This window comes from Mustela nivalis (assembly GCF_964662115.1).
Source record: "Mustela nivalis genome assembly, chromosome: 17".
Classification (NCBI taxonomy): domain Eukaryota; kingdom Metazoa; phylum Chordata; class Mammalia; order Carnivora; family Mustelidae; genus Mustela; species Mustela nivalis.
The window spans coordinates 4,822,271-4,847,499 of NC_139036.1; the positions used below are offsets into that span (position 1 = coordinate 4,822,271).

General features: G+C 52.4%; 1 protein-coding gene across 1 annotated transcript; it reads right to left on the reverse strand.

The window, feature by feature from the left end:
• Positions 1 to 9,001: 9,001 nt before the first annotated feature.
• Positions 9,002 to 20,130, reverse strand: CCDC42 (coiled-coil domain containing 42). The gene is made up of 7 exons (XM_082706812.1): positions 19,801 to 20,130; positions 19,372 to 19,477; positions 18,983 to 19,087; positions 17,744 to 17,941; positions 13,241 to 13,462; positions 12,955 to 13,113; positions 9,002 to 9,257 (listed from the first exon to the last, which is right to left on the reverse strand). Exons 1-7 carry the CDS (start codon positions 19,881 to 19,883, stop codon positions 9,180 to 9,182), a joined length of 951 nt encoding a protein of 316 aa, XP_082562938.1. The 5' UTR covers positions 19,884 to 20,130; the 3' UTR covers positions 9,002 to 9,179.
• Positions 20,131 to 25,229: the final 5,099 nt, after the last annotated feature.

A 25,229-nucleotide genomic window follows, 5' to 3' on the forward strand; every position in this document is an offset into this window, starting at 1 on the left:
TAGATATTATTTAATCTAAATTTAAATTTAATTTAGATATTATTTAATTATTAATTAATTGAATTCAATTAATTAATTATTAATTGATTCAATTCCTAATTGAATTAGGAATTGATAATTCCTAATAGATTGCAGTAAAATTCTTGTTTTGTGTTATTGTGTTATTGTTATCAGAAAAACATGCCGAAGCATTTAGACCTGAAGGGTCCTGATGTCTGCAACAATTTTCAAATTATTAGGAATAACAGGGGAAAAAAAAACCCTAGTTACACGTAACAGTGGTCTACTACTGCGCAATGAGCTCAGATTCAGAGGCATAAAACAGTAAGATTACACATGTCGTATGAGGAATTCTGGGGATTCCCACTGTAAAACAGTGAAGAGGTGAAAAATGAAGAAAGAGTATTTTGGGCCTGGACTGTGAATCTAGCTGTGGTCATGTTCGAGCTCCTGCACGCAGAATTGTGGAGATCCAAAGATCATCATAGGTCCTTCTATGAAAGAATATACACTTCATTCATTTGATTCACCCCACAAACACTTAATGAGCACCTACTGTGTACCAGGCACAGCTCCAGACCATGAGTTCACATCTCTGAATAAGACAACCGTTGTCCACTCTCACGGAGCTTCACTTACAGCAGGGCTAGCTAAATAATGAACAGATAAGGACATTACGTCGTGATAGGCAGTATAAAAAATACGATGCACTTAAATCCTAGAGAGTGAGCGGATAATTGCTTTAGATTAGGCTGTTAGCCAAGAAAGGGCTGAAAAGGAAGGTCGCAAAAAAGAAAAAAAAAAAAAAGCCAACCCTCCTTCGCTCCCCCAAAATGTTATTATCTCACATGATTTTGGAGGGTCTGGAATCTGGAGCCGCTTAGCAGGGGATATTCTGGCCCGGGTCTCTCCTGAAGTGCAGTCAAGGTGTTGACCAGGGCTAGAGGCATGGGGTGACTTGTTGGAGGCAGGAGGACCCACTTCCAAGACCTGCAGCACGGCTGTCAGTGGGAGGCCTTGGATCTTCGCCCTGTGGACCTCTCCGCGGGGTCCCTGGAGTGTCTTCATGGTGCAACGGTTGGCTTGCCTGCCAGCTGAATGAACCCAGAGGGACAGAAAGGAGGAAGCCATGATGCTTTTTATGACCTGGTCTTGGAGGTCTAAAACCATCCCTTCTGCCACAATTCATTCTTCCGGAGCGAGCTGCTGAGTCCAGCCCATACTCGAGTCTATGAGGAATGAGCAGAGTATCAAATAACACTCTTTGCAAGTCCTGAACAAGATTTGTGATTTTTTCTAAAGATTTTATTTATTCATTTGACAGACAGAGATCACAAGCAGGCAAACAGGCAGGCAGAGAGAGGAAGGGAAGCAGGCTCCCTGCCGATCAGAGAGCCTGATGTGGGGCTCGATCCCAGGATCCTGGGATCATGACCTGAGCTGAAGGCAGAGGCTTTAACCCACAGAGCCATCCAAGCACCCCAAGATTTGTGATTTTGATAATTATTAGCATGAGTGTTTTACACCGCTGGTACCTCCCAGGAGGAGGGGTACCGCCTAGACCTTCCGCTTGCCCAGGGGATCCTGACGGTGTCCGCAGGAAAAGATTGTGGGGAAGGACAGAAGAAAGGGCCAAAACTTGGCCTAGAAACAACCATTACCCTCTGTCTTCATCACACCCACTGTGCCCCAAGAAGGAAGAGGCCACCGTGACATTTTCAGTGACTGCTTCTCCCTAGGATGGCCGGGGCTGCCCAGTGGGGTGGGACCCGGTTGTCTCCAGCATCTGCTCTCTGGCACCTTGCAGTCGCACTTGGGGGGTATCAGTAGGTACGTGGTGGGGGCCGTGCTGTAGATTCTCACGCTTGCCGTCTGTGCACGTGGCTGAACCCTTCTGTGTGTTCATTCCTGAGGCTCGCTGTTCTGTTAAGGACCCCAGTGTTGCTGGAGACGGGCATCACGAACCCCTCCTCACCAGCACAGTGAAACAGAATGATGCTCCCGAATTCACCCAGTCGCCAGAATCACAGGGACAGAAAACACCCCACACTTGCTGTGTCCCAGGTTCGGTGTGAGGTGATGTACATATGTAATGGAAATAATCCTCAGAGCGACCCTGGGTGCTGCTTGCTGTGATCTCCATTTGCAGAGGACACAAAGGCACAGAGGTGCCTGTGGCTCGGAGGGCTGAGCACCTGCCTTTAGCTGGGGTCACAATTTCCAAGTCCTGGGATGGAGCCCCATGTCGGGCTCCCAGCTCAGTGGAGAGCCTGCTTCTCCCCCTGCCTCTGCCTCTTCCCTTGCTTGTGCTCTCTCTCTCTGTCTCTCTCTCTCAAATGAATAAATAAAATCTTAAAAAAAATATATGCCCAAGGTCATGGCATTCAGAGCCTGATCCAAGAATCTGTGTGCAAAACCATCACGCTAGATTGCCTCTTAAAAATTGCACAGGTCACAGGACACTGGCTGAGCCCGTCAGAAGAGCCTGGGACGCTTGATCTGAGGGTCATGAGTTCGAGCCCCACATTGGGTGTCAAGATTACTAAGAAAATAAATAAAATAAAATAAACTTTAAACAAACTTGCACAGTTCATCTTTAGCGTAAATTGCAAGCAGGAGGCGGCACTGAAATCACCTATAAATCACCTATATATAATTGAGCATTAAGATTTAGGAAACTAGAAAGCCCACATAGCGTACAACACTAAGCAGGCAAGAACACAGGGGATGCTGTCCCAGGATCTGCTGTGGGGAGCAGGGGAGGTCTGCAGCTCTCCTCCCCCAGGTCCCACCACAAGACCCCACGGGAGTCTATCACATGTTGTTCCTCTGCCAATGTCCAGGTTTGCAAAGGCCACCGCAGCAGGCCCAGGCTGCCAGGGACACTGGTGGCAGGCTTCCAAACGGGCAAAAGGTGGCATATGTTCCTGAGACCCCCTATAGGCAGAAGGGCACTTACAGAGGGGAGGCAGAGGATTTCTGGTCATTGAAACTCAGGTGAGTTTTGTGCAGGGAAGAAGCAACTGACTTCCGTCCTGCGACGGAGACCATTCTTGGCGTCTGTGAGCAAAGTAGCGTCAGCTTTCCAGACCGTCTGTCTCTGGGTCTGCTCTTGACATTCTCCTTTGAACCGGGTCATACTGGGTCCTTCAATGGAGGAGTTCAACGCAATCTTGAAGATGCGTTCATATCTAAATGGCAGTCATATTGTTTTTAAGTTAAAAAAATTAAAGTTCCTTTATGAATATAGTCTCCTTGCAGCCACTCTGGCCACCCCCCTTTTGCCCCACCTAGTCCATTCTACACCTACAGGAGGCAGAGACCGCTTTTCCCAGGGCACATCCAACTGTGCTCTGCTCCGGCTTAAGACTGACATGCTGTGTAGACCACGGACAGCAGTGGGAGCCGTCATGCTGAGCCGGGCACCCTGCCTGGCATCAAACAGTGGGGCAGTCCCCAGGGAAGGCGTCCTACTTGCTGGGATGAGACCCTGCAATGCCCCCCACGCCATGAAGCTCAGATTTCACCAGACTTGCCTTTCTAGCACAGGACAGAGAAGGTTCGTGGGTTTTGTTTTGCTTTTCAGATGTAAAGGTCTACTCCCTTAAACCTCATTCCTTGATTTGGTGCCAAACTGGGCTTTTTCCTTTTTTTTTTTTTTTTAAGATTTTGTTTATTTGAGAGAGAGAGAGAGAGCAAGCATGAGCATGGGTTGGGGGTGGGGAGGGAGAGGGAGAAGCAGACTCTCTGCTGAGCAGAGAGCCCGATGTGGGGCTCAATCCCAGGATGCTGGGATCATGACCCGAGCCGAACCGGATGCGTACCCAACTGAGCCACTAAGGCAGCCCCCAAACTGAGCTTCTAAGCCTCTTGCTATAAAACCAAAACCAAGTAAACTTTGACTCCGAGGTCAACCGCTGGCCTTTTGTGTTTAATTTCTTTCTTTAATACAGCCCTCTGTGTGCTCTTCAGGCTAGAAGAAAGCACAGGGTCCTTGCAAGGACCTTCCCAATGGCCCCTGCGTGATCCGGGACTGCCTACCTTCTGCTCTCCCTCTCTCTGGTGCCGCGACACCGGCCTCCTGAGCGAGCCACGCCTTCCAGACCCGGGGTGTTCCCATTTTGCATCAGGACAGCCTGATTCTGTTCTCCACCACCGTCTGCAAAAAACCCCGATATCCATCCCTTAAGTCTCCTTCCAAACATTACACAGCGCCCTCAGAAGGGTCTGGCTGGTTCTTTGCCCCCTTCTGTGATCCTGGCACCCGCCGCTTCTTGACAGCTGCGGAGCCATCATTATTTAGTTATTTAACTATTTATCACTACTGGTTTAACGTCTCTCCCAAGAGACCATAAACCCCAAGAGGCGGAACCCACACCAACTGTTGCTGAATCTGTCACCTTTGCTTCCCGCTGTGTTTGGTGTACAGGAAGCGATCAGCTCTTTGCCCATTGGCAGGAGGGTTCTGAAGCCCAGATGTCAGGGTAACACATGGGGGCTGCGAAGGGAACTATGGGTAGGGCTGGGTGGCTGCCTGGTCCCTACCTCGTGGTCCAGCCTCCTTCCCCGGAGCCTGGCCAGCCCATAATCAGGTATTGTATTCTTTGATCTCCAAGTGCATTCCTGGGTCCTTGTTTCATCAAGTCCGGATTTTCCTTCGGACTCTTCCTCCCCCGCTGACCTTTCTTTCTGCGAATTGGCCTTTAATCCTTGACATGAAAGTGCGTGTTCCCAGAGTACCTCGACATGCAGTCATCCATTCCAGAGAGTTTGGCGCTTCTTAAAAAGGGGAAACAGGGTTACCGTCCGAACCAGCAAGTCTACCCCTGTGAGCACATCCCAAGACAGAGGACAACCCACATCCACAGAAACGCTTGCCCAGGAGTGTGCGCAGCAGCACCGCTCACAGCAGCCAAAAAGGAGAGTCAACCCAAATGTCCGTCGGCTGATGACTGGGTATGGAAAATGTGGTATATCGATACAGCGGAATATTACTCAGCCGTAAAAAGGAACGACGCATCCACTCACACGACAGCACAGATGAACCTTGGACACGTTGTACTAAGTACATGAAGCCAAAGGCAGGAGACAAGAGTGTACTCCACTTCCACGAAATGCCCAGAAGAGGCAAATCCGGAGAAATGGAAAGTAGACTATTAGCTGCTTAGCGCTGGAGGTTTGGGAGAAAATGGGTAATGGGTATGGCGGGTTTTTGGGGGAGCAGGGATGGAAACATCTGGAACTGGCGGGGGGGATGGTCGCACCATTCCGTCAACCTACTAAAGACCACTGCAATGTATACTTTAAATGAACGAGTTACATGGTGTAGGAGTTCCACCTCAATACGGCTGTTCAGTTTTTTAAAAAGCAGTACGTCCTCACCTCGCCACGTCAGGAATCTGAGATGAACCTACCGACAGATGTGGACTTTCTCTTGCCTCTGTCCCCCAGTCCCTCACTCATGAAAAATCCCTAGATGCAAGTACATAAAAGCTTCATCAGAGGGCGCCTGGGTGGCTCAGTGGGTTAAAGCCTCTGCCTTGGGCTCAGGTCATGATCCCAGGGTCCTGGGATCGAGCCCCGCATCGCATGGGGCTCTCTGCTCAGCAGGGAGCCTGTTTCCTCCTCTCTCTCTGCCTGCCTCTCAGCCTACTTGTAATCTGCCTGTCAGATAAATAAAAATCTTAAAAAAAAAAAAAAAAGCTTCATCAGATATCGGGAGAGTCCCAGATGGATTCCTGTCCACTCATCAACCCCTCAGAGGGCAAGAAGCCCCAGGGGAATGCTGTGTGAGACTATCACTAATACACAGATATTGGGTCAGGTGCACAGCTCAAAGATTTCCTTCCCTCCACACCTCATCTTGGCCTTTGACCCCTCCCTTGCCACAGTCCCTCTTGTCCCCTCCCCTTCCCTTCTCAAGCTGTTTTGACTCCTTTCTTGATCAAGGGCAGAAGGCAACGTTTCAAGATGGCGCCCGCAACCTTCACTCCCTGGCGCTACTCCCACGTTCTGTGGTAAAATGGAGATGGTCTGGATAAAATTCTTCAAATGACCACTCGCCCTCTTATCAGTCCTGGCCTGTGGTGGGAGCTGTCTCAACGTCCAAATGTTAGAAGTTCCAGAGAGGGGAAGCACATGGCCCTCAGTGTGGGGGAAGGGGGAGAGAAGCCTGGAAGGGTCAGAGCGCCTCCAGCTTGCACAGAAGATGTGGGACCCTGGCCTGGAGTCTGGGAAGGGACAGAGAGGGTAAGATCAGGTGGGTGGCTGAGGGGGGTGTCCTGATCTCAAGGGCCAACAGCTAATCCCACAGAAGCATGGACTGTCCAGCTAGTTGAGAGAGAGAGAGGTCGCTCGGAGAATCGTTCAGCTCTCTGTTCGAATCCTGTCCTCAGCTTTTGGGCCATCGGGGGCTGTGTGTGTAGTGTGGCCTTACACCTGACGGACATGAGGATGTCTGTCTGCCTGGCTGTGTGCAGGCTGGGCTCCTTCTTGTTCCCTTCCTCCCCTCCTTTCCATCTGGAAGAGCTAACAGATCCCACGGGAATGGTGTGTTCTAACCCAGAAAGGGAGTCGGCGAAGGTCTCCCTCCCTCTTGCCTCCCTTTACCCATAAAACACCCAGAGCCCTACTTCCTGCCTTTGCTGACCAGAACCACTCATCTTGGGAACAAATTCGTTCTTTCTGCCTCAACAAGCTGGTGTCTTTTCTTGTTGCAAACACTCTAATCAGGCCCTTAACTCCATCTTTTTCTTGGAAGGTGGCCTCCTGCGTCTGGGAGCCCAAATCTGCTCTAACCACAGTCTTGGGCTTTTCTCTGTGGGTCCTGGGCCCAGGGTAGATGTGCTGACGGGCTGGGGAAAGGCGTGGGGGTCTGTCTGCGGCCGCTGCTCTCCGCTGCTCCTCAGTGAGAGGTTCTGGGGGAACCCGGGGCCTTTCTGCCCCTGTCTGTGGGCTGGGGAAGGAGTCTGCGGATTTGTGGCTTTGCCTGGAATCAAGAAATCTGCCTAGACTCACAGAATTTCTTCTTCCCGGCCAGGGCTGGGCCCCTTTGGAACCTTGAAAAGTGCCGCAGTATCAGAGTGACTTAGCCATACATGTGTGAACACGTGTGGGGTGAGATAAGCTTGTGTGTGATCTCAGGGATTCTAAGTGTGACTCTGTTTGCAGCCCCCCCACCCTGGTCAGTCAAGCAGGAAACCTGACACTCCAAGGGTAAGGAGTGGGAGGGCCAGGAGGGAGGGAGAGGAGGAGGGAGGGGAGTCTAAGGGGAGAGGGAGGGAGGGGGAGGGGAGGAGGAGGGATGGGGGGAAGAGGGAAGATAAGAGGTAGGGAGGGCTGGGGGGGCAGGGGGGGGGCTGGGCCAGGGCTGAGGGCTTCCAGGCCCGCCCAGGAAGCGGGTTCAGTGCTGGAAGTCTGGACATCTCAACCCCCACCTTACAGACACAGCAGAAAGGGGATTTGTGTGTTGGGGGAACCCTGTGTCCCACACCCTCTCCCACCCCAGAACCCTCGAAGGGGAGGGGAGGTAGTTTAGAGGCACACCCTTCCCCCCCAAACCTGTTTCCAGCTGCCCAGACTTCCATCTCCTTCCAATGAGAGTCTCGACTCACCCCCCACTCCTCCTCCCCCCCCAACCCCCCACCTTTCCACCCCACCGCACCCCACCCCCAGAGCTGCACTCCTGGACCTCGCCCTCCTGCCCTCCCAGCTTTCCGGGATGGCCCCTGCCTCTGGCCCCTTCCAGAGAGAAGTCCCTTAGGCCAGGAATGCCACCTCCGCAGCCCTCACCTGTGCCGCAGGGGCAGCTTGAGGTAGGACTGCCCTGTAGTTCTGAGTTTCTTTTCTGGGTGTTTCAGGTGAGGGGGCCTGGGGGTCCCGGTGAGACTCTGTGTAAGTTGGTGCAGACAAAGCCAGGGCTACCTGCCGCCCCCAGCGGGATCCCCCCCCACCCCCCGCAGGGACACTGCCCCAGTGCTCCCAGCAGGGATCCCACAGGCTCCCTGGATCCCTTGTTCCGTCCTGCTCGGACACAGGCTTTGGAGGGGAAGCAACCGTGCTCCCGCCTGGCGGAGGAAGACCCGGCCCAGGGCAGGCAGATCCACTGTGCATCCTGACCTGGTTATCTGTAGCCAGCGCCCCCGAGCAGGCATGCTGCTCCCGGAAACAGGGACAGTGGAGCCCTGTGGGGTTCGCACCTGGATGATGTGTGCGCGAATATACGTTTAAAAAAATGCTCATTTGTTCTTTTTATTGTTTCTTTGGGTTTTTTTGGTTTTTTTTTGTTTTCTTGGTGTTTTTTGGGTCCGGTCTCTGGTCTGAGTGCGAAACTTTCCATTTATCTCTACTCAGTTCTGCTGATTTTTTTCCTTTAAGATTGTGTTTATTTGAGAGAGACAGAGATAGCGAGGGGGGATGAGAGCGAGAAGGAGACTCCCCGATGAGCAGCAAGTCTGATCCGGGATCCTGGGATCACACCTGAGCCAGCAGACGCTTAAGGCTTAACTACCGAACAGCCCAGGTGCCCTGAGTTCTGCTGGTTTCCGACCATCATTCCCGCTGGCTGAGAGAGGAGTCCTTCCGGGCCTGACGCCTAGTCCCATATTAGCGTGGCTGGTACCACAATGCCTGTTGTAGGGTCCTGGCAGGTAGGGGAGTAGGGCTTGGCCACTAGGTTGGGGACAGTCCTTGACTTGCCACCTATAGAACTCCGACTTGGGAAGCTGCCTCCATGTGAATCTTTGAACCCCACTTAGGAACCCCAACTAAATTTTTTTTGAAGTGATAGAGGAAAGAAGGGTCCTGGGTACTCACCCTACTGCTGGTCTGTTTCTCTGTGCAAGTCCAAAGCCTCAGACATGTCAGGCCTGAGACTTGTTTTCTAGTCCCTGGGCTGCCTAAGTGACCAGCTTCAAGAGGGGGTGATTTCTCCCCCCAATGGGCCATCTTCTCCGTGAATAAGCCAAAAAAAGAGGCAGAACTTAGAAACACCTTACAGAATTTAATGTTTTCAGGGAGGGGAGGGACTGAGGCTCGAGGGGGGCAATGGCAGGGTGTTCGCCAGCACAAAGGCACAAGGGTCCCAGATGGCTGAACTGGGCTGACAGGACCGTGAGCTCACCGGAAACTTATCCTCTCTCAGTCTCCGCCTCAGAACGTTCTGGAACCGTGGCTGCTTCTTAAACCCGGACTTGCTGCTGTTCCTTCTTCCTCACCTCTGCCCAGATGTCCGACAGATCCTGAATGAACTGCTGGATCTAACAAGGCCAGGGGACCCGAGTTAGCCCACCCAGCACCAGGCCATCCCGTCCCCACACGTAGCACATCTGGGCATAACCCGGAAGGAGCCACTGTCCTCCTGGGACTGACTTCTTGGGGGCTTTAACTTTCTCTAACTTGACAGTCATTCTAGTTGAAGCGACAGGCCTAGCAGACCAGTAGGCACAGACAGGGAGCTCCTGGGGACCGACATGGTGACAGCAGGAAAAAGAACAGTGGACAGTCTGGTGGAGGGAGAGGTGAGGGGACACTGAGCTGACCCGGGCACTAGAAGCCTTTGGAAGGTGGGGGCCAGCAGTGTTGGGGGAAACAGCTCCCCACAATGTAATAGCCTTCAAGCAAGGCATTCACTTGGAACCCAGAACTGATGCCCATCTTGACAATCCTGAGTCACGGAGGGAAGCCAGAGTTCTGTTCACCAGCTTCGGTTTCAAAGAACATGGGCTCCAGGCGCCACGTGGGGACCTGGTCTCCTGACGCGGCTCTGGGGAAATCAGTTCATTGTTCTGGGACTCAGTTTCTTTATGTTCAGAAGGGCTGGCCTCGATGACCTCTAAGACCTCAGTTCTATCTCTCCTTTTCGAGAATGTTCCTGGAGATGGGACTACACAGACCATCCCAAACTCTCAACAAACCCGGGAATACTGTTGCTATTATGGATACAATTCCTGCTTTTGTAAAAGAGGAAGGAAAGAGTCAGTGAATTAAACGATCTTCCCCAGGGTTACAGAGAAGACAAGCCCAGAATTTCCTGAACTATGTTCTTTTAACCAGTCATCACACATGCCCCCAGAAAGGGTTCTGTGGTCAAGTCAGCTGTAGAAACGTTATCTGTGTGGAGAGTCTCAGGGCAGGACCACAGCAAAGACCATCTGACTTTGCTTCCCTGGGAGTTTTCCAAACCCATTAGCCCATGAACTCCTTTGATTCCCCCATAGGAAACTTACCCACCTCTTGGGGTCCTAGGATTTGCCAAGTGCAATTAGGAAAATGGCGCCCCAGAAAGCTTGGGTTTCGTTCAAGGAACACACTGGACCTTCCACGACACAGTACCGTTGAATTCAGATTCAGCCTTTTGCAGAATCATGTTTCTTAAGGTGCACCGTGGGACCATGCTCCTAAATTCTAGATAAGTGCCTGCCTTCCAGAGCCTGTGCATGGATGGGTCAGGGATGTCGTTGGGACGTCCATGCCCTGGGATGCTCTGTAGCCTCCTTGGGAAATTTCAATTGGAGCGAAGCACCAGAAAATGTTTGCTCTGAGCACAAGTACGTCTTCTCATTTTGGTACCAGAACTATGTGTTGCTTTTCCTTCTTGTCATCAGGGGATGCAGAACCAATGACTGACCCTCTCAGGCTCCTTTATACTCCAATCTGCAGTCTGTGTTTCTCACTGGTTCCTGGACCTTTGGTTGGAACTTTTACTTTCCCGGGTCCTTGTTTCTAATTGTCTCAGGCTAGTTGATTACGTGTACGTCTGTTCATAGGTTCACGTCCCACGGAAACACGGTGGGATATTTTTAAAATAATGACTTGGGGAGTAGGAAGTGTTCTTGTGGAAGCAAACTGAGGCCGAGAGCAAGTCAGAAAACTCAGAATGGGGAGTGGGCGGGCTGGGAGCTAGGGTCTGAGCAGGGGATGCTTGGGTAGGTCGGGGAGCTGGAGATGATCACCTCCTGCCCCAACCTTGCTTTCCAATAGCTAACGGAGGGGGCCTGAGGACCTCCAGGAGTCCCTGACACCATTCTGCCAGGGACAGGGGTTTGCAGGGGCAAAGTCCTTTTTCAATACCACGAAGACATCACTTGTCTTTTTCTCTCTTGAGCATACACGTTGGGGTGTTTCCACCATAGAAGAGCTCTATCGCAGAAGGCTGAATGTGGAAGCAGAAAGCAGAATCCATCCACCTGTCCTTGGGGAAGCCAGACATTAAACAGATTTGTGATTGCGTGACTTGTCCCCCAAAGTATTGTTTTGAAAATGTGTTTTTCATCAAGCAGGCGTTGATGGTGATGGGCTTCTTCTCGTCATTAAACAGTGACAATTCTTTTAAAAATTTCTGTTGAGAGTTTCTAATATGGGAAATATCAGTAGATAAAAGCTCTTTGCGGGGGGGTCCTCCATCCCGTTTTAAGAGCGTGCAGGTCTCCTGATACCAAAAAGTTTGAGACTCGCTGCTTTGGGACAAACGTTCTTATTAACTGCCTTCACGGTCTTCCAGTTGTCAGTAACTCTGCTCTAGACGCAGTTTGAGCAGATCGTCCAGTTTGGGGAAAATCCCTCTTTTGGATTGATCAGTGGGTGAAATCCTTTACATTTCCCAAGTCTTACTTTTTTATTTTTTAAAAGATTTATTTGAGAGAGAGAGAGAGAACAGACACACGTGATTTGGGGGAGGGGCCGTGGGAGAGGGAGGGAGGGAATCTCAAGCAGACTTGCCACTGAGTGCAGAGCCCCATGCAGGACTCGATCTCACGACCCTGAAGTCATGACCTGAGCCGAAACCAAGAGCTGGACGCTTAACTGACGGAGCCACCCGGGTGCCCCAAGTTTTCCTTTTTTTGGTTTTTGTTACAAAGGGCAAGTACCTTCCAGTCCATGGCTTTTATTGGCTTGTGTCTCATATTCATTCACCAAACACTTATTGGGCACCTACTGTGTGCCAGGCACTGTTCTAGATACTGAGATACAGTTAGGAACAAGATAAGCACAAATCCCAGCCTTCTGGAGCTGGTAGTCTATTATTTCATGGCAAAGCCTGAGGCTTTTGCCCAAGGAGTGAAGACTTAGTCACGGTTCTCTGCATGTCATGAGAAGCACGGGTAGTGCGTCTGCTTGTGCGGAGTTCCCCCATCTGTGGGGTGTGTGCTTGTGCGATCGGTAGTGAGATGACTTTGGGGTAATGGTGGATACATGTGGTAATGTTCGATGCACATGGCATTGAACAACTTAGAATCATACAGTGAGACACCTATTTCCTTCCCAATTTCCTTACAGTTACTTTTTAAATTTTTTATTTATTTGAGAGAGAGAGAGAGAGCACGCACACAAGCAGGGGAAGAGGCAGAGGGAGAGGGAGCAGCAGACGCCCACTGAGCAGGACCCGGGATCATGACCTGAGCTGAAGGCAGACGCTTAACCCACAGAGCCACCCCCCCCCGCACCCCTCCTTTCAGTTACTTCAAAGAGAAAACGTCAGATTGGTACTAGTAAGACCCTAACACTTCCTTAAACTTGCGGATTCCTCCTCCTACCCCCTCAACTCTCTTTTTCCAAGAATGGGCCATGGCGCGAGCCTTCAGCCTCTCTCTAGAATTCAGTAGGATTGGTGTGCACAAGTACCGGATTCTACAGGGATCCCGCCCTTGCCCGCGTTGACTATGGCCAACAGGGTCTTAGCGCTAATGCAGGGGTTCTCAAAAGCGCAGAACCCAGGCAACCACCATCATCTGGGAACGTGTTGAAAACTGGAAATTCACGGGTTCTTATCTCAGACCTACTGAGTCAGACACTCCAGAGCTGGGGCCCAGCCACAGCCCCCAGCCCGCAGGGGACTCGGATCCTGCTGAACTTGAGAACCACCGCCCTGGGGGGGTTCATTCTCGCCTTGGATCAACCGAGGACCGTCTCCGCTGAATAGACCCAGCTGGGCAGGGCACTTGCGCTCCCTCTTACCATGTCCAGCTGTTTGTGCGTGTCCTCCAGGGACACGGTGGTGGTCTCCTTCAGCTGCTTGCTCACGATCTGGAAGAGGTTCAGCGTCGCCATCTTAATGGTGCCAAGCAAGAGGGTCTTCTTGGCGGCAGTGTTCTGGATGTGAGCCCAGCGAGATTCCTGGGGTCGGGGTGGGGCCGGGAGGTGAGCAGGTGTGCGTGCACACGCGTGGGTGGGCGCCCCAAGCCACGCCCCAGCCACGCCCCCCAGCGACGCGACGCCACCCCCACCCCCACCCCTTGCTCACCCAGATGATGACATCGCTGCGGGCCCGGTCAAAGCGCATCTGCAGCCGCGCCAGCTCGTTGTTGTGCTGCAGGATCTCGTCGTCCTTCTCCTCCATGTAGCGCGCCAGCCGCGCCTTGGCGCGCTCGATCTTCTCCTGGCCCTCCTGCGCCGACTGCATCAGGTCCTGGTGCATGCTCACCAGCGTCTTGTAGCGCGAAATCACCTCGTGGATCTCCTCGAACTGCGACGAGGGCTCCATCAGTGCACTGCAACCCCCCACCTCCAGGGCCAGATGGCGGGGTGCCCCGCCTGCCAAACCTCAGTCTAGGGGTCTCAGCCTAGCGGGAGACCCTGCGGCAAGGCCAAAGGGCAGAGGCCGCGAGGACTTTGGAGTCCACCTGCTGGCCCTTTTGGGTTGCTAAGGGCCACTGGGACTTTATGTTGGGGGTAGGTGCCACTGGAGCTGGGGTCCTCGGTCTGCCTGTTGGCATCGCCTGGGAGCTCTGAAAAGGACACCTGTCTGACTCCGCCCCCAAGAGATTCATCATATATATATATATATATATATATATATATATATATATATAACTTATTTGTGAGAGAGCACAAGCAGGAGAGAGAGAGGGAGAGGGAGAAGTAGGCTCCTTGCTGAGCAGGGAGTCCGACACAGGCCGGGTCCCAGGACCCCAGGATCAGGACCTGAGCCCAAGGCAGACGCTTAACCGACCAAGCCACCCAGGCGCCCCAAGATATTCATTTTAATCAACGGGTTCGAGGTGGTCCCTGGCACCTGAATTTTGCAAAAAGGGCCCCTGGGTTATTCTAGAGGGTGCTGGCTGGGGCTCGAGGGTCAGGAGGGTGAATTTTGAGACATCTCCCAAGGCAATAATTATCCTGTCCAACAAGAATGAATGGAGAACCACTTGTAAGGCAGGCAGTTGGCTAAGTGCGAGGCACAGAGCAGGAGATAGGAAGCCAGACCCTGCTCTTATGAAGCCTATGACTTGGGATGGTGTGGAGGGAGGACAGACAGACAAGGAAAGCATTACAACACGAGTGATAAACCCTATCGATGACCGAGGAGAGGGGTCTGGTCAAAGACATGTAGCAGTATCTTCAGCAGAAGTCTTTCTGGAATTTGCTCACATTTGCTGAGATCCCCTTCCAGTGGGGACGGGAGATGCCACCAGTGGCGCACGGGGCCTGCCAGGCGCAGCTGCCTGCTCCAGCCTTGTGCCGGGCCAGGACACTCTGACCTGACCTTGCAGGCCAGCTGTCCTCCGTAGAAGGTGGTATGAGCGCTGGCCTCTCCATCCATAATGCCTCTGTGGGGAAGGGCCACCCAACTCAACATCAGAGGAGGTGGGAACAGCCAGGCAAGGTTTCCCGGGGGGAAAGGATGCTGCACTGAGACCAGAGGTATGAACAGAAGCTGGCTGGCCACGGGCAGGTGGGGGAAGGTGAGGAGAGGGAGAGGGAGCTGCTGCCTGCAAACCTCAGGGATGTGTGGCATATTCAAGATGCTCAAGGGAGATTAGTATGAATAAACTGTGATCAAGATGGGGAGGGACAGATCCATCGGAGGAAGTAACAATAGTGCCCAGGGGCCCCTGAGGAGGAGTGTGGACTTCCTTCATTGAAGGAAGCAGAGAGATTACTTGATGTCTGCATTTTGAAAGGTCATGGAGTACACGCACCATGCGACAGCGTGCGACAGCTAAAACGAGGGGAACTACCAGGAGCACCTGTCGAGGACTTGGTGCCGGTCCAAAGGACACAGGCACCAACCAGAAGAGGCTCCCACTGTTTAAAGATGGGACACTTTGCATATCCGAGAGAAAAAGTGCAAACGATCACACATACCAGATACACCGACCATCCAGGAATTCATACTAATGAATCAAGTGCTTAACAAGCTTTTCCTTTAAGACTCACAAAGTAAACAAACAGCTGGTGAAGGGAAGATTCTCTTGAGGAAGGCTTTCTTGGCCGTAGTTTCCTAGCTAACAGGTGAAGAAGAGACAACAAAACATTCCCAGCACCCTAGAACGGCCCACCAACCCCTTTCAGCACAGCGTCTGTCCCCACTGCCAAAGAAACCAGAATTGTGGCTTCTATCACCAAAGATCCACCTTGACCCGTTTTTAGATCTATCAGCGGGATCACACGTATGTCCTCTTGTCTGTCTAGCTTCTTTGGATCAGCATCAGAACGTCTGTGATACTCAAGGCACAAACATGCCACGTGGGAACCTTGTTCAGACCCTGATTGGAACAAAACAATTGTATGCAAAGCAGGTACGTAACAGATGAGGGAAGTCTGAACACTGACGACTTGATGTTAAGGAATTACGATCACATTTTTACCAGGTGTGACAATGGTATTGGCCTCATCTTTTTTTTTTTTTTTTTTTAAGATTTTCCATTTATTTATTTGACAGAGAGAGAGAGAGATCACAAGTAGGCAGAGAGGCAGGCAGAAAGAGGGGGAAGCAGGCTCCCCGCTGAGCAGAGAGCCCGATGCGGGGCTCGATCCCAGGACCCTGAGATCATGACCTGAGCCGAAGGCAGAGGCTTAACCCACTGAGCCACCCAGGTGCCCCTTGGCCTCATCTTTGAAGGTCACATGCTGAAATATGGATGAAAAAAAAAATCATTTGTTTCCCAGTGGTAGCAGTGGGATGGTCCTGGGGTTGATTTGATGAGTCTATAATTGTCGGAATTAGGTGATGAGTAACGGGCATTTGATAGATGATTCTATTTCTGTATATGTTTGAAATTTTCTGTGATGAATAGTTTTTTTTTTTTTTAAAGAAAAAGTATCCTTGATCAGAAAAAGCAAGTTACAGAGGCATGTGGAACACTCTTCAAAGTTTATGGAGATATACTATGGGACCAAAATAATACCCACAAGCATGAGAATGAGCGGTTAAAAAGTGAGGATGGCGGCCAGCTCCTCGGAGAGGGGAAGAGAAGGGGGCTTGGAAGGCGGCTGCCCAAGAGGGGTTGCGGTAGTGCCTTATTTAAGAAAAAAGAACTGGAAGCCAATAGGGGGAAATATTAAGAGTTGGCAAGGTGCAGTGGATACCTGGGTGCAATTATGTATTTTTCTATACCTTTCCGTGTGCTCAAAATATTCTGAAAGACTTAGGGGAAGACGGAAAGAGAGGAAGAAAGAGGGGCAGGAGATCACGGTGGGAGAGCGTGGCCAGAAATAAAGGCAGCGTTGAACTCCGGATGAGGGGCACTGGGGGTCTGGAAGAGGAAGGGGCAGGGGCCGGATTCCAGAAATACTTAGGAGGCCAGATCTGATGATTGATGGGCTGCGGAGAGGGAGGAGGGGGAGGAGGTGAGGATGAGGCCCCAGTTCTAACATTCACAGCAGGGGACACACTCCGCAGGAGGACTGGCTGCAGTGTGTGTGTGGGGGGGGTGGTGCGTGGAGAGCTGATGGGCTGAGCCCGAGAGTCCAGACCGAGGGCATTGGGGCAGGAATCTCAGAGCCAGACACAGGCCAGGCTCCTCGGTTGTAAGACACACCTTTCCCTAGGTCTTATTGGAGTCTTCTCTTATAATGTACCTGCTGCTTTGAGATGTTGTCTCTGCTCACTCCCCTCCCCGTGCCCCATGACGAATGAAACTTTTATTATGTGTTATGATGCACATAACATGGATTTGGGCTTCACACATGCTTAATTCTAGTTCTAGTATGGGATTTTAAGAGATTAGCTCTGGGACTTCAGAAAGCTGTCCATCTTTTGTCCCCCCCCACACTTGCACTGCACTCAGGACACACCCCCGAGGGCGTACCCTGTACCTATACCTGGCTCTCACCCCCCCCACAACCCCTCTTCCCATGAGGGGCCCTGCCTGCTGCTGTCACATGGGAGTGTGGGAGGCCCCCCAGGTTGCTCAAAGAGAAAAGTGAATGGTCAAGGACAAAGACCTGAGGACCACTGAAGGAAGGAGCTAGGAAGATGAGTACTCCCCCCAGCGCCCCCCAAGAGGCTGAGGAGGAAGGGGGGAGGGTGGGAGACAGGGGAGGAGCCCCGAAGAAAGGGCAAAGCTGTTTCACGGAGGCAGCCACCAGCCCTGGGCGCCGACCCACCAGCCCCGGGCGCCGGCCTGTGCACGGCGCTAACTCTACACTGGGCTAGGTGTCTGCCAGTTTCTCTCCCTTATTCTCACACCCGAAACGAGGTGGAGCAGGAGACGATGCGGCCTGATCCCACTGCCGGCAAGGCTGGTCCCTAGGGGTCCCAAGCGAAACCTTGCTCTCCCAACACACACACACAGACACACACACACACACACACACGCAGAGACATACACATGCCACCCAGATGCACCTGCGGACCCGGGATCCCTGGGAAACAAGCTCCGCCCCCACCCTGCAGGGCCCCCTCCCACTCAGCTGTCTGCTCAGAGCAGGGTGACCGTCCTGCCCCCCCCTCCCTGCGGCTGCACACCTCCTCTGCTGGCCCCAGGCCCTGGGGCAGTCCCACCCCCACCCACCAGCTCACCTCCGAGCTCTCCACCACCTTCTCCAGGTACTTGTTGAAGATGGAGTAGTCCTGCAGCCTCCCGCTCAGCCTCTGGTGCTCCAGCCGCAAGGCCGCCATCTCCTGCTTGGCCATGGCCAGCTCGCGCAGGCGCTGCCTCTTCAGTTCCCGCTCCTTGTTGGCCTTCTTCAGGGCCCGGATCCGTTTCTGGTCGTTCTCCTGGGGCGGGTGTGGGGGTAGGGGGAGGTGGCACCCGTGGGACACTGGGCCTGTCCTCCCTCTGTCTGCCGGGGATGGGTAGGGATCGCTGGGCTGCCCGTGTGGGTCAGGAGGTCTGGATTTTCTCCCTGTTTGGTGCTTGGTACTCCATGACTCAGTTTCTCATTTCTGTAGGAACCAGAGGCCCCGGGGGATGTGCTCCAGCTGGGGGAGGAATCAGTCAGGCCGGAGCCGCTGGTGCAGACTGATGTCCTCAGAGAAGGGGCAGTCGGGCTGACACCCCCTTCTTCATTCTACAGAGCCCTCCTGGCAAGATCAGGGACACACACACCCCTCGCAGTGCACCTGTGTAGCTTCTGTCCCTCTTCAGGGGCTCCCGGGGGGCTCCACGGGTGGAGGACATTGAGAGGCAGGTGGAGAAGGCACAGGGAGGGTTTGTACTCTGCCCCGTGAGCCTGGCAGAGGACCCAAGGTCCCCTAAACCCTAAATGCTGTATCATGATCCCCTGGGGAGCTTTTTAAAGAATGCAGCTGCTGGCCTGCCCCTCAGGTCCATTGAAAACACAGAGTGTCCAGGGGCTGGGTGGGTGGATAAGGGGCTGAGGCCCTGTCGGATTCATCTGTGCACTCCCCGTGCCCAGCCCCTCCGTGTCATCTCCCACCCATCCAGTCCCCGAGACACTGTATGTACCAGGCACATGCGAGGAAATGGTGACCCGCAGTCCAGAAGGAAACGGGAAATGACAAACTGTAATGAGCGCGGACATAAAGGGAGAAGCCCCAGGCCTTGCTGAACCCTAACCCAGGGTGAGGAGTCAGCAGGAGCAAGGAGGAGGAGGAGGAGGGGGAGGAGGAAGGGAGGAGGGAGGAGGAGGAAGGGAGGAGGAAGAGGAGGAAGGGGGAAGGGGGGAGGAGGAACGGGGGAAGGGGGAGGGGGTAAAGGAAGAAGAGGGGGAGTGGGAGGAGGAGGGGGAGGAGAAGGAAAGAGGAGGAGGGAGAGGAGGACGAAGAGGGCAGTTGGGAACCCGCAGGCCCTCGCACCTGGATGAACTGCTCGAACTTCTGGATGTGGGCCTTCAGCTGGGCCTCCTTGACACCCAGCTCCTCCCAGCGCAGGTTCAGGGTTTCCATTCGGCGCTGAAATATCTTGGGGCCGGGGCAGCACAGAGGTCAGGAGCGCCCCTGCGCCTCCTGCTCCCGGAACCTCTGCCCCTAGGCCTCCCGCCTTCCGTGCCATGCAGGGTTCAGAGCAGACGTCCCAGGCCCCTGCTACCCCCAAGACGAAGATCCCTTCTCTCTCCTGGGAGGGAACACAGAACCTCCGCGCAGGACTCCTGGCTCCAGCCACTGCTGCCCACATGATGGGTAGGGAGGTGTCCTCAGTTTCTGAACCCCGTGGCCCTTCCCGCACCCCAGGGCCAGGCCCCCACCTCCTTCTTCTGCTCCATAGCGCGGTGCATGATCTTGGCTTCCTTCTTCTTCTCCAGGAGCCGGATGGATGGAGACTCCGACTGGTTCTCAATGTTCGGGAACTTCCTGCCCAAGACACCGGGGAGAGAGGACTGTGGGTTCTGAGCGCGTGGGACAGGCTGGGACTAGGCCAACACCAGAGGGGGCCAGGGGGAGGAGGTGGTCCTGTCCCCCACGGGAGGGAAGGGACTGGCATGTGGGGAGGGAGGGCTGCATTGGCGTCTGGGAATGGCAGGGCAAGGTGACAAGGGCTGGGGGTCCAATTGGGGCTGTGGGTTGGTGCCAGGGTCGAGGCAGATGACTTGGGGCTCAGGGTTACAGGGGGGAGGGGAGAGGCTGGAAGGGGGCGCATGGGGACAGTGGGTGCCCCCTGACCCGGAGACACTCACTGCAACAGTTGTAGCAGCCTCTCCCCATACTGCAGCCGAAAGTACTCGGCCAGGTCTTCCTCCTCCATGATGCCCAGACTCATCCTGATGCTGCCCCAGGGGGCCCTTCAGCCCAGTCCTCACAGTGAAACTGAGGCTGGGGCGGGGGCGCGGTTGCTGGCTGGGCTCTTGCTTCTCCCTTCCTGCTGCTTCTCAGGGACCCACAGAGGGAAAGACGGCGGGAGACTGGCGGGTCCGCAGCTCAGGGTGGGTGTGGGCAAGTGCCGGGAGATCGGGTTACCCGGCAACAGGCCTCCTGGTTCTGTGGGCAGCCCGCAGAACCCAGGCTCTGCCCTCTGACCCTTGTCCCCGCGTGGACCCCAGTCCCGCTGGAACCCCGCCTTCATTTAACCTCCCCGCAGGAGCTCTGGGAGATTAGGCCTGATCAGGTTCTGGCGTCAGGCCTGGGAGGCAGGGTCTGGGGGTCCACGGCCCAACAGGGGGTTTCGGTGGAGGGGAGTCCTTGGGGGCTCAGGTGTGTATGAGGGTAAGGGGGCGGCTGGTGCTGGGACAGTCCGCCCAGAAGTAAAGGAGGCTGGGGTGGGGGCCCGCGGGAGGGGGGAGGCCCCGACCTTGAGGACCAAGCGGTGGGTCCGGATGGCCGGGAGGGAGCCTGGGGACCAAAGAGGCCGCGGGGGGTGGGGGGTGGAGGGGTCCCCCGCCCCGCCGGTGTAGCCGGCTCAGGGCCAGGGCCCTCAGAATATGAAGAAAAGCTGCCCCCTGGCACCGTGACCGGCACAGATTTCCCACGTGTCCCCGTTGAGGGCTGCCTTCCTTCATCCCGTGAGCGCTCCAGACTGGAGACCCCGTGGGAAGCGGGAGCCCCGGGGTCTCGGGCTGAGGGGCGGGCGGTGCCGGCCTCGACCTCGAGTCCCTGCTCCGGACACAGGCTTCCGGCCGAGCGCCGTCCCCTCGGTCCCCCGCCCCCGCGCCGGCCGCGGGGTTCGGCCCCTCCTGGTCTGGGGCGGGGGTCCCTCCCGGGCCGGGCGGTGCCCCAAGCGCGCAAGCCCACCCCGCGGCATCGCCGGTCTTCTGCCGCCCCCTGCTGGCCGACCGACGCGGGCCCGAGGGGGAGATGAGGTGGGGGCGCTGCCCAGCCCCCTCCCCAGTGCCCCCAGGAGCCGGCCACCGCCCGCAGGGACAGGGGTGGGGGAAGCAGGACACCCCCTACCCCTCCCTCAGGCCCCCAGTCCGCAGTGGTTCTCACCGGGAGCGCCCCAAGAAACGGGGTCCGCTAAAAGGGGACGTTTCTCTCCTTGTGCGCTCCTAGGGCTGGCGCAGGCCAGCTGGGCTTTACCTTCTTTTTCCCCTTGAGGGGGGGGGGCTGTCTGCTTCTCGGGTCACCTGTTTGCCAGAGTATATGCACGAATCCTGGGGTGCATCTGTGGCGTCAGGGGGCCCAGGGCCAAGCTCCTTCTGGGGCTTCCTCCGCACCTCGCACGAGAACCTTCTTCAGCACTGCTCGCCATCAGGGGTCTCTGGGGTCTCACTACCCCGCCTCAGAGGCTGTAGGGAGGATGCAGGGCTGTCTGGGAGTCCCAGGCTTTCGGTTCTTTCTGGGTGTACGTCCAGATATGGGATCGCCTGGTCACACCTTAGCTCCAGTATTGTGTCCAGTATTGCGTCCAGTATTATGAGGAACCACCGTGCGGCCCTCTAGGGTGACTGCGCATTTCACATGCCCGCCAGCGGGCCGTGACGGTTCCAATCTCCCTACACCTCCACCAATGCCGCGCATCTCTGTTTTTTCAGTAGCAGCCATCCCGATTGGGTGAGAGGTGATAGCTCACCTAAAATTATATTACCTTTAAATTACGAGAGTAATAAGGGATGACATTCTCATTCTAGAACATTCAAGTGATACCAGTCTAGCTGGAGCCCAGTTGGTCCACCATCAGACGCTGTGTCCCAGAGCCCATGTTCACATGAGCTCCAAAAATACCCCTGCCGAGGGGTGCCTGGGTGGCTCAGTTGTTAAGCTTCTGCCTTTGGCTCGGGTCATGATCTCAGGGTCATGGGATCAAGCCCCACATCGGGCTCTCCGGCTCTCTGCTCCGCTGGGAGCCTGCTTTCCCATCTCTCTCTGCCTCCTTCTCTGCCTACTTGTGATCTCTCTATCAAAGAAATAAATAAAATCTTTAAAAAAATAAAAAATTAAAATCTCTTCCATGGGATGTCTCTCCTCCAGGTCCTACAGATACAGAACTCAGGGTCTGTGAGCTTTCCAAAGAGCCTAAACAATGTTTGAAGCCTGGAAATGATTATTGGCTCTCAGATACAAAAAGGAAGCCATGAAATAAAGGATAAATGTTTAATTAAAAGCATACAAACGTAATATCCCAACTTTCTGAGTTTTCAACTTTAGCATTTCACACATTCAAAAGGAATCTGAAGATCCGATTTTCTCACTTCTCAAGAATTTCCAATTCTGCACAGATTTTTGGAAAAAAATCAAAGCAAATTGAGAACTAAATGAGTTACTCACTGACAATTTCAAAAGTGAGGTTGTGAAAATCCTCTCACTTCCCCCACCCAATCCAAATCGTGTTCAGTGTTGATGGGAGTGAATTTTAATTTGCTTGCTATGGTGGGGGTTAGGTCTTCCTTAAGTTCCTTGCAAGGTTGGGTTTCTAAGATGGCCCATGTAGGTTTTCACTAACAGAATTGTGCAAGACAGCAGTCTCACTGAACCCAGGAAACATTCTGTTACTCTCTTTGGCAGCTCGTGGAGCCTGAGGATGACAGGCCCCAGTGGAGGCAGTTTCAAGGGCATCTTGCCGCACAAGGGAGAGGTTCTGCCTCTTGCTGGCTAGCCATGCGCCAACTCTGAACCTGGAGTCTGGCCCCAAACCTCAGCCTGCTCCGTGGTTTGTCCTTGAAATAGTAAATGACTCCTTGCTGTGTTCTGATGCCTGCTTTCCCACCGCTTATGTTTCTGAGAACAGAATCCCCACTGGCCCCAACTAAAAGACCTCTGCTGAACAGTAGCTGAAATCATCCCTTTCCTTCTGACCTCAGTGTTCTAGGAATGTGGCCCTCTCCCTGCATCAGGAAGCTGGCGGATGCTCTTGGTCCTACTATGGGAGCTTCACCAACGACCTCGTGACCTAGGAGAGAACTACGTCAATAGCAATTAGCTTCTTATTCTCTGATCCAAGTTTTTCCATCTATTTTATTATTCTCTTTGCCTTTAGCAAGGACTCTTTGCTTTATCTCAAACAAGTATTTCCACAGTCGTACTTCTCCATCTTCGGACATCAAACCTGATTTTTAAAAGATAAAACGTTGCCTTTGAATACACACATATGTAATAAAAATGTAAAGAGCTATGGGGAATAATAGTAGACAAATTTAGGAAAATAGTTACTACCACTTGGTGCTGATGGGGGGAGGGTTACTATAAATTGGTAATGAATAATATCTTAGAAGGGGCACAAGTGTTCATTATATTATTCTACATACTTTTATTATTGCAGAAATATTTAATAATAGATTTAAAGGGAAAGACTTTTGTTTCTGCTCCCACGGTGGTTAAATGTGTTTGTTATTCTCAACACCTGCTGTCTCTCCTCTTAACCTCTACTCAATCACTGGTTTTCGTTTTTCTTGTGAACCTCTGCCAGCATCCTCTCCCTTCCCCTTGTTCCTTGAATCTTGATTGACATTCCTCCTCCAAACCTGACATCTGTTCTTGCTAATAATGCTCTCACTAGGTGGTCCCCATTATGCCTCTTTATCTCCTTGGAAACTGTGGAGTCTTAAAATATCAATGTCTCTTACCTGCCACCTCTGCATTTCCTGTGCAGAGTCACAGAATTTTAGAGCTAGAACCATTTGAGATCATCTATTCCAAACTTCTCATCATGTAGAAGAAAAAAAAAAGGACACTTGGGGATTTAAGTTCATCTTAAATGCAAAGCCAGGATTCCAAATGAGGCTAACTTCAAGTCAGATTGAAAACCAGGAGGAGGTCTTTGGTCCTGTCCCTGGAAATGTTGTGGAGGTGGGAGGCAGGTTGATGGATTCACTAAACTGAATGCAAAAACTAAGATGATATATTTATAATTGCACCAAAAAGAATAAAATACCTAGGAATAAACTTAACCGCAGAAGTGAAGGACTTGCAGTCTGAAAACTACAAAACGCCGATGAAAGAAGTTGAAGACAACACAAACAAATGGAAAGATAGCCCATGCTCATGGATTAGAAGAATTAATATTGTTAAAACATCCCTACTACCCAAAGCAGTCTACAGATTCAATGTAATTCCTATCCAAATACCAACAGCATTTTTCACAAAACAAGAACAAATACTACTAAAGTTTGTATGGAATCACAAAAGATGCTGAATAGCCAAAACAACCTTGAGAAAGAGAAACAAAGCCGTGGGTATCATAATCTTAGATCTCAAGATACACTACAGAGCTGTAGTGATCAAAACAGTATGGTATTGCCACAGAAGTAGTCACACAGAGCAATGGAACAGCATAGAAAGCCCTAAACCCACACTTATCTGGTCAATTAATCTTCAACAAAGCAGGCAAGAATATACAATGGGGGAAAAGACAGTCTCTTCAATAAATGGTGCTGGGAAAACTGGACAGCTACAGGTAAAAGCATGAAACTGATCACTTTCTAACATCATGCACAAGCATAAACTCAAAATGGATTAAAGTCCTAAATGTGAGGCTTGAAACTGTAAAAATCCTAGAAAAGAACACAGGCAGTAACTCCTCTGACATCAGCCATTTTAACAATTTTCAGATATGTCCTGCAAGGCAAGGGAGACAAAATAAAATATTAACTATTGGGACTACATCATCAAAATAAAAAGCTTTTGCACAGCACAGGAAGCCATTGTTAAAACAAAAAAGCAAAATAATGAATGGGAGGAGATATTTGCAAATGCTATATCCAACAAGGGCCTAATATCTAAAATATATAAAGAACTTATACAACCCAATATCCAAACCCCCCAATCTGATTAAAAACTGGGTAGATGACCTGAATAGACATTAAAAAAAAAAAAAAGACATAAAAATGGCCAGCAAATGCATGAAAAGATGCTCAACATCACTCATCATCAGGGAAATGAAAATCAAAACCACAATGAGATACCACCTCACACCTATCAGAATGGCTGAAATAAAGAAGACAAGAAGTAACAAGTGCTGACAAGGATGTAGACAAAAAGCAATCCTCCTACACTGTTGGTGGGAATGTAAATTGGTGCAGCAACTGTGGAAAACAGTATGGAGTTTCCTCAAGAAACTAAAAGGAGAAACACCATATGATCCAATAATTCCACTACTGGGTATTTACCCAAAGGAAATGAAAACACTGATACAAAAGCACCAATTCAAAAAGATACATGCCCTGATGGTGATTGC

Excerpts from the sequence above, each read along its gene's own strand:
- CCDC42 (XM_082706812.1), bottom strand. The coding sequence starts at position 19,883 with ATGAGTCTGGGCATCATGGAGGAGGAAGACCTGGCCGAGTACTTTCGG. Across the intron at positions 13,463-17,743 it reads AGGTGGTGGAGAGCTCGGAG|TTCGAGGAGATCCACGAGGT; the intron begins GTGAGCTGGTGG and ends CCCTCGTCGCAG. Across the intron at positions 9,258-12,954 it reads CGCACAAACAGCTGGACATG|ATCCAGCAGTTCATTCAGGA; the intron begins GTAAGAGGGAGC and ends TGGCCTTGTTAG.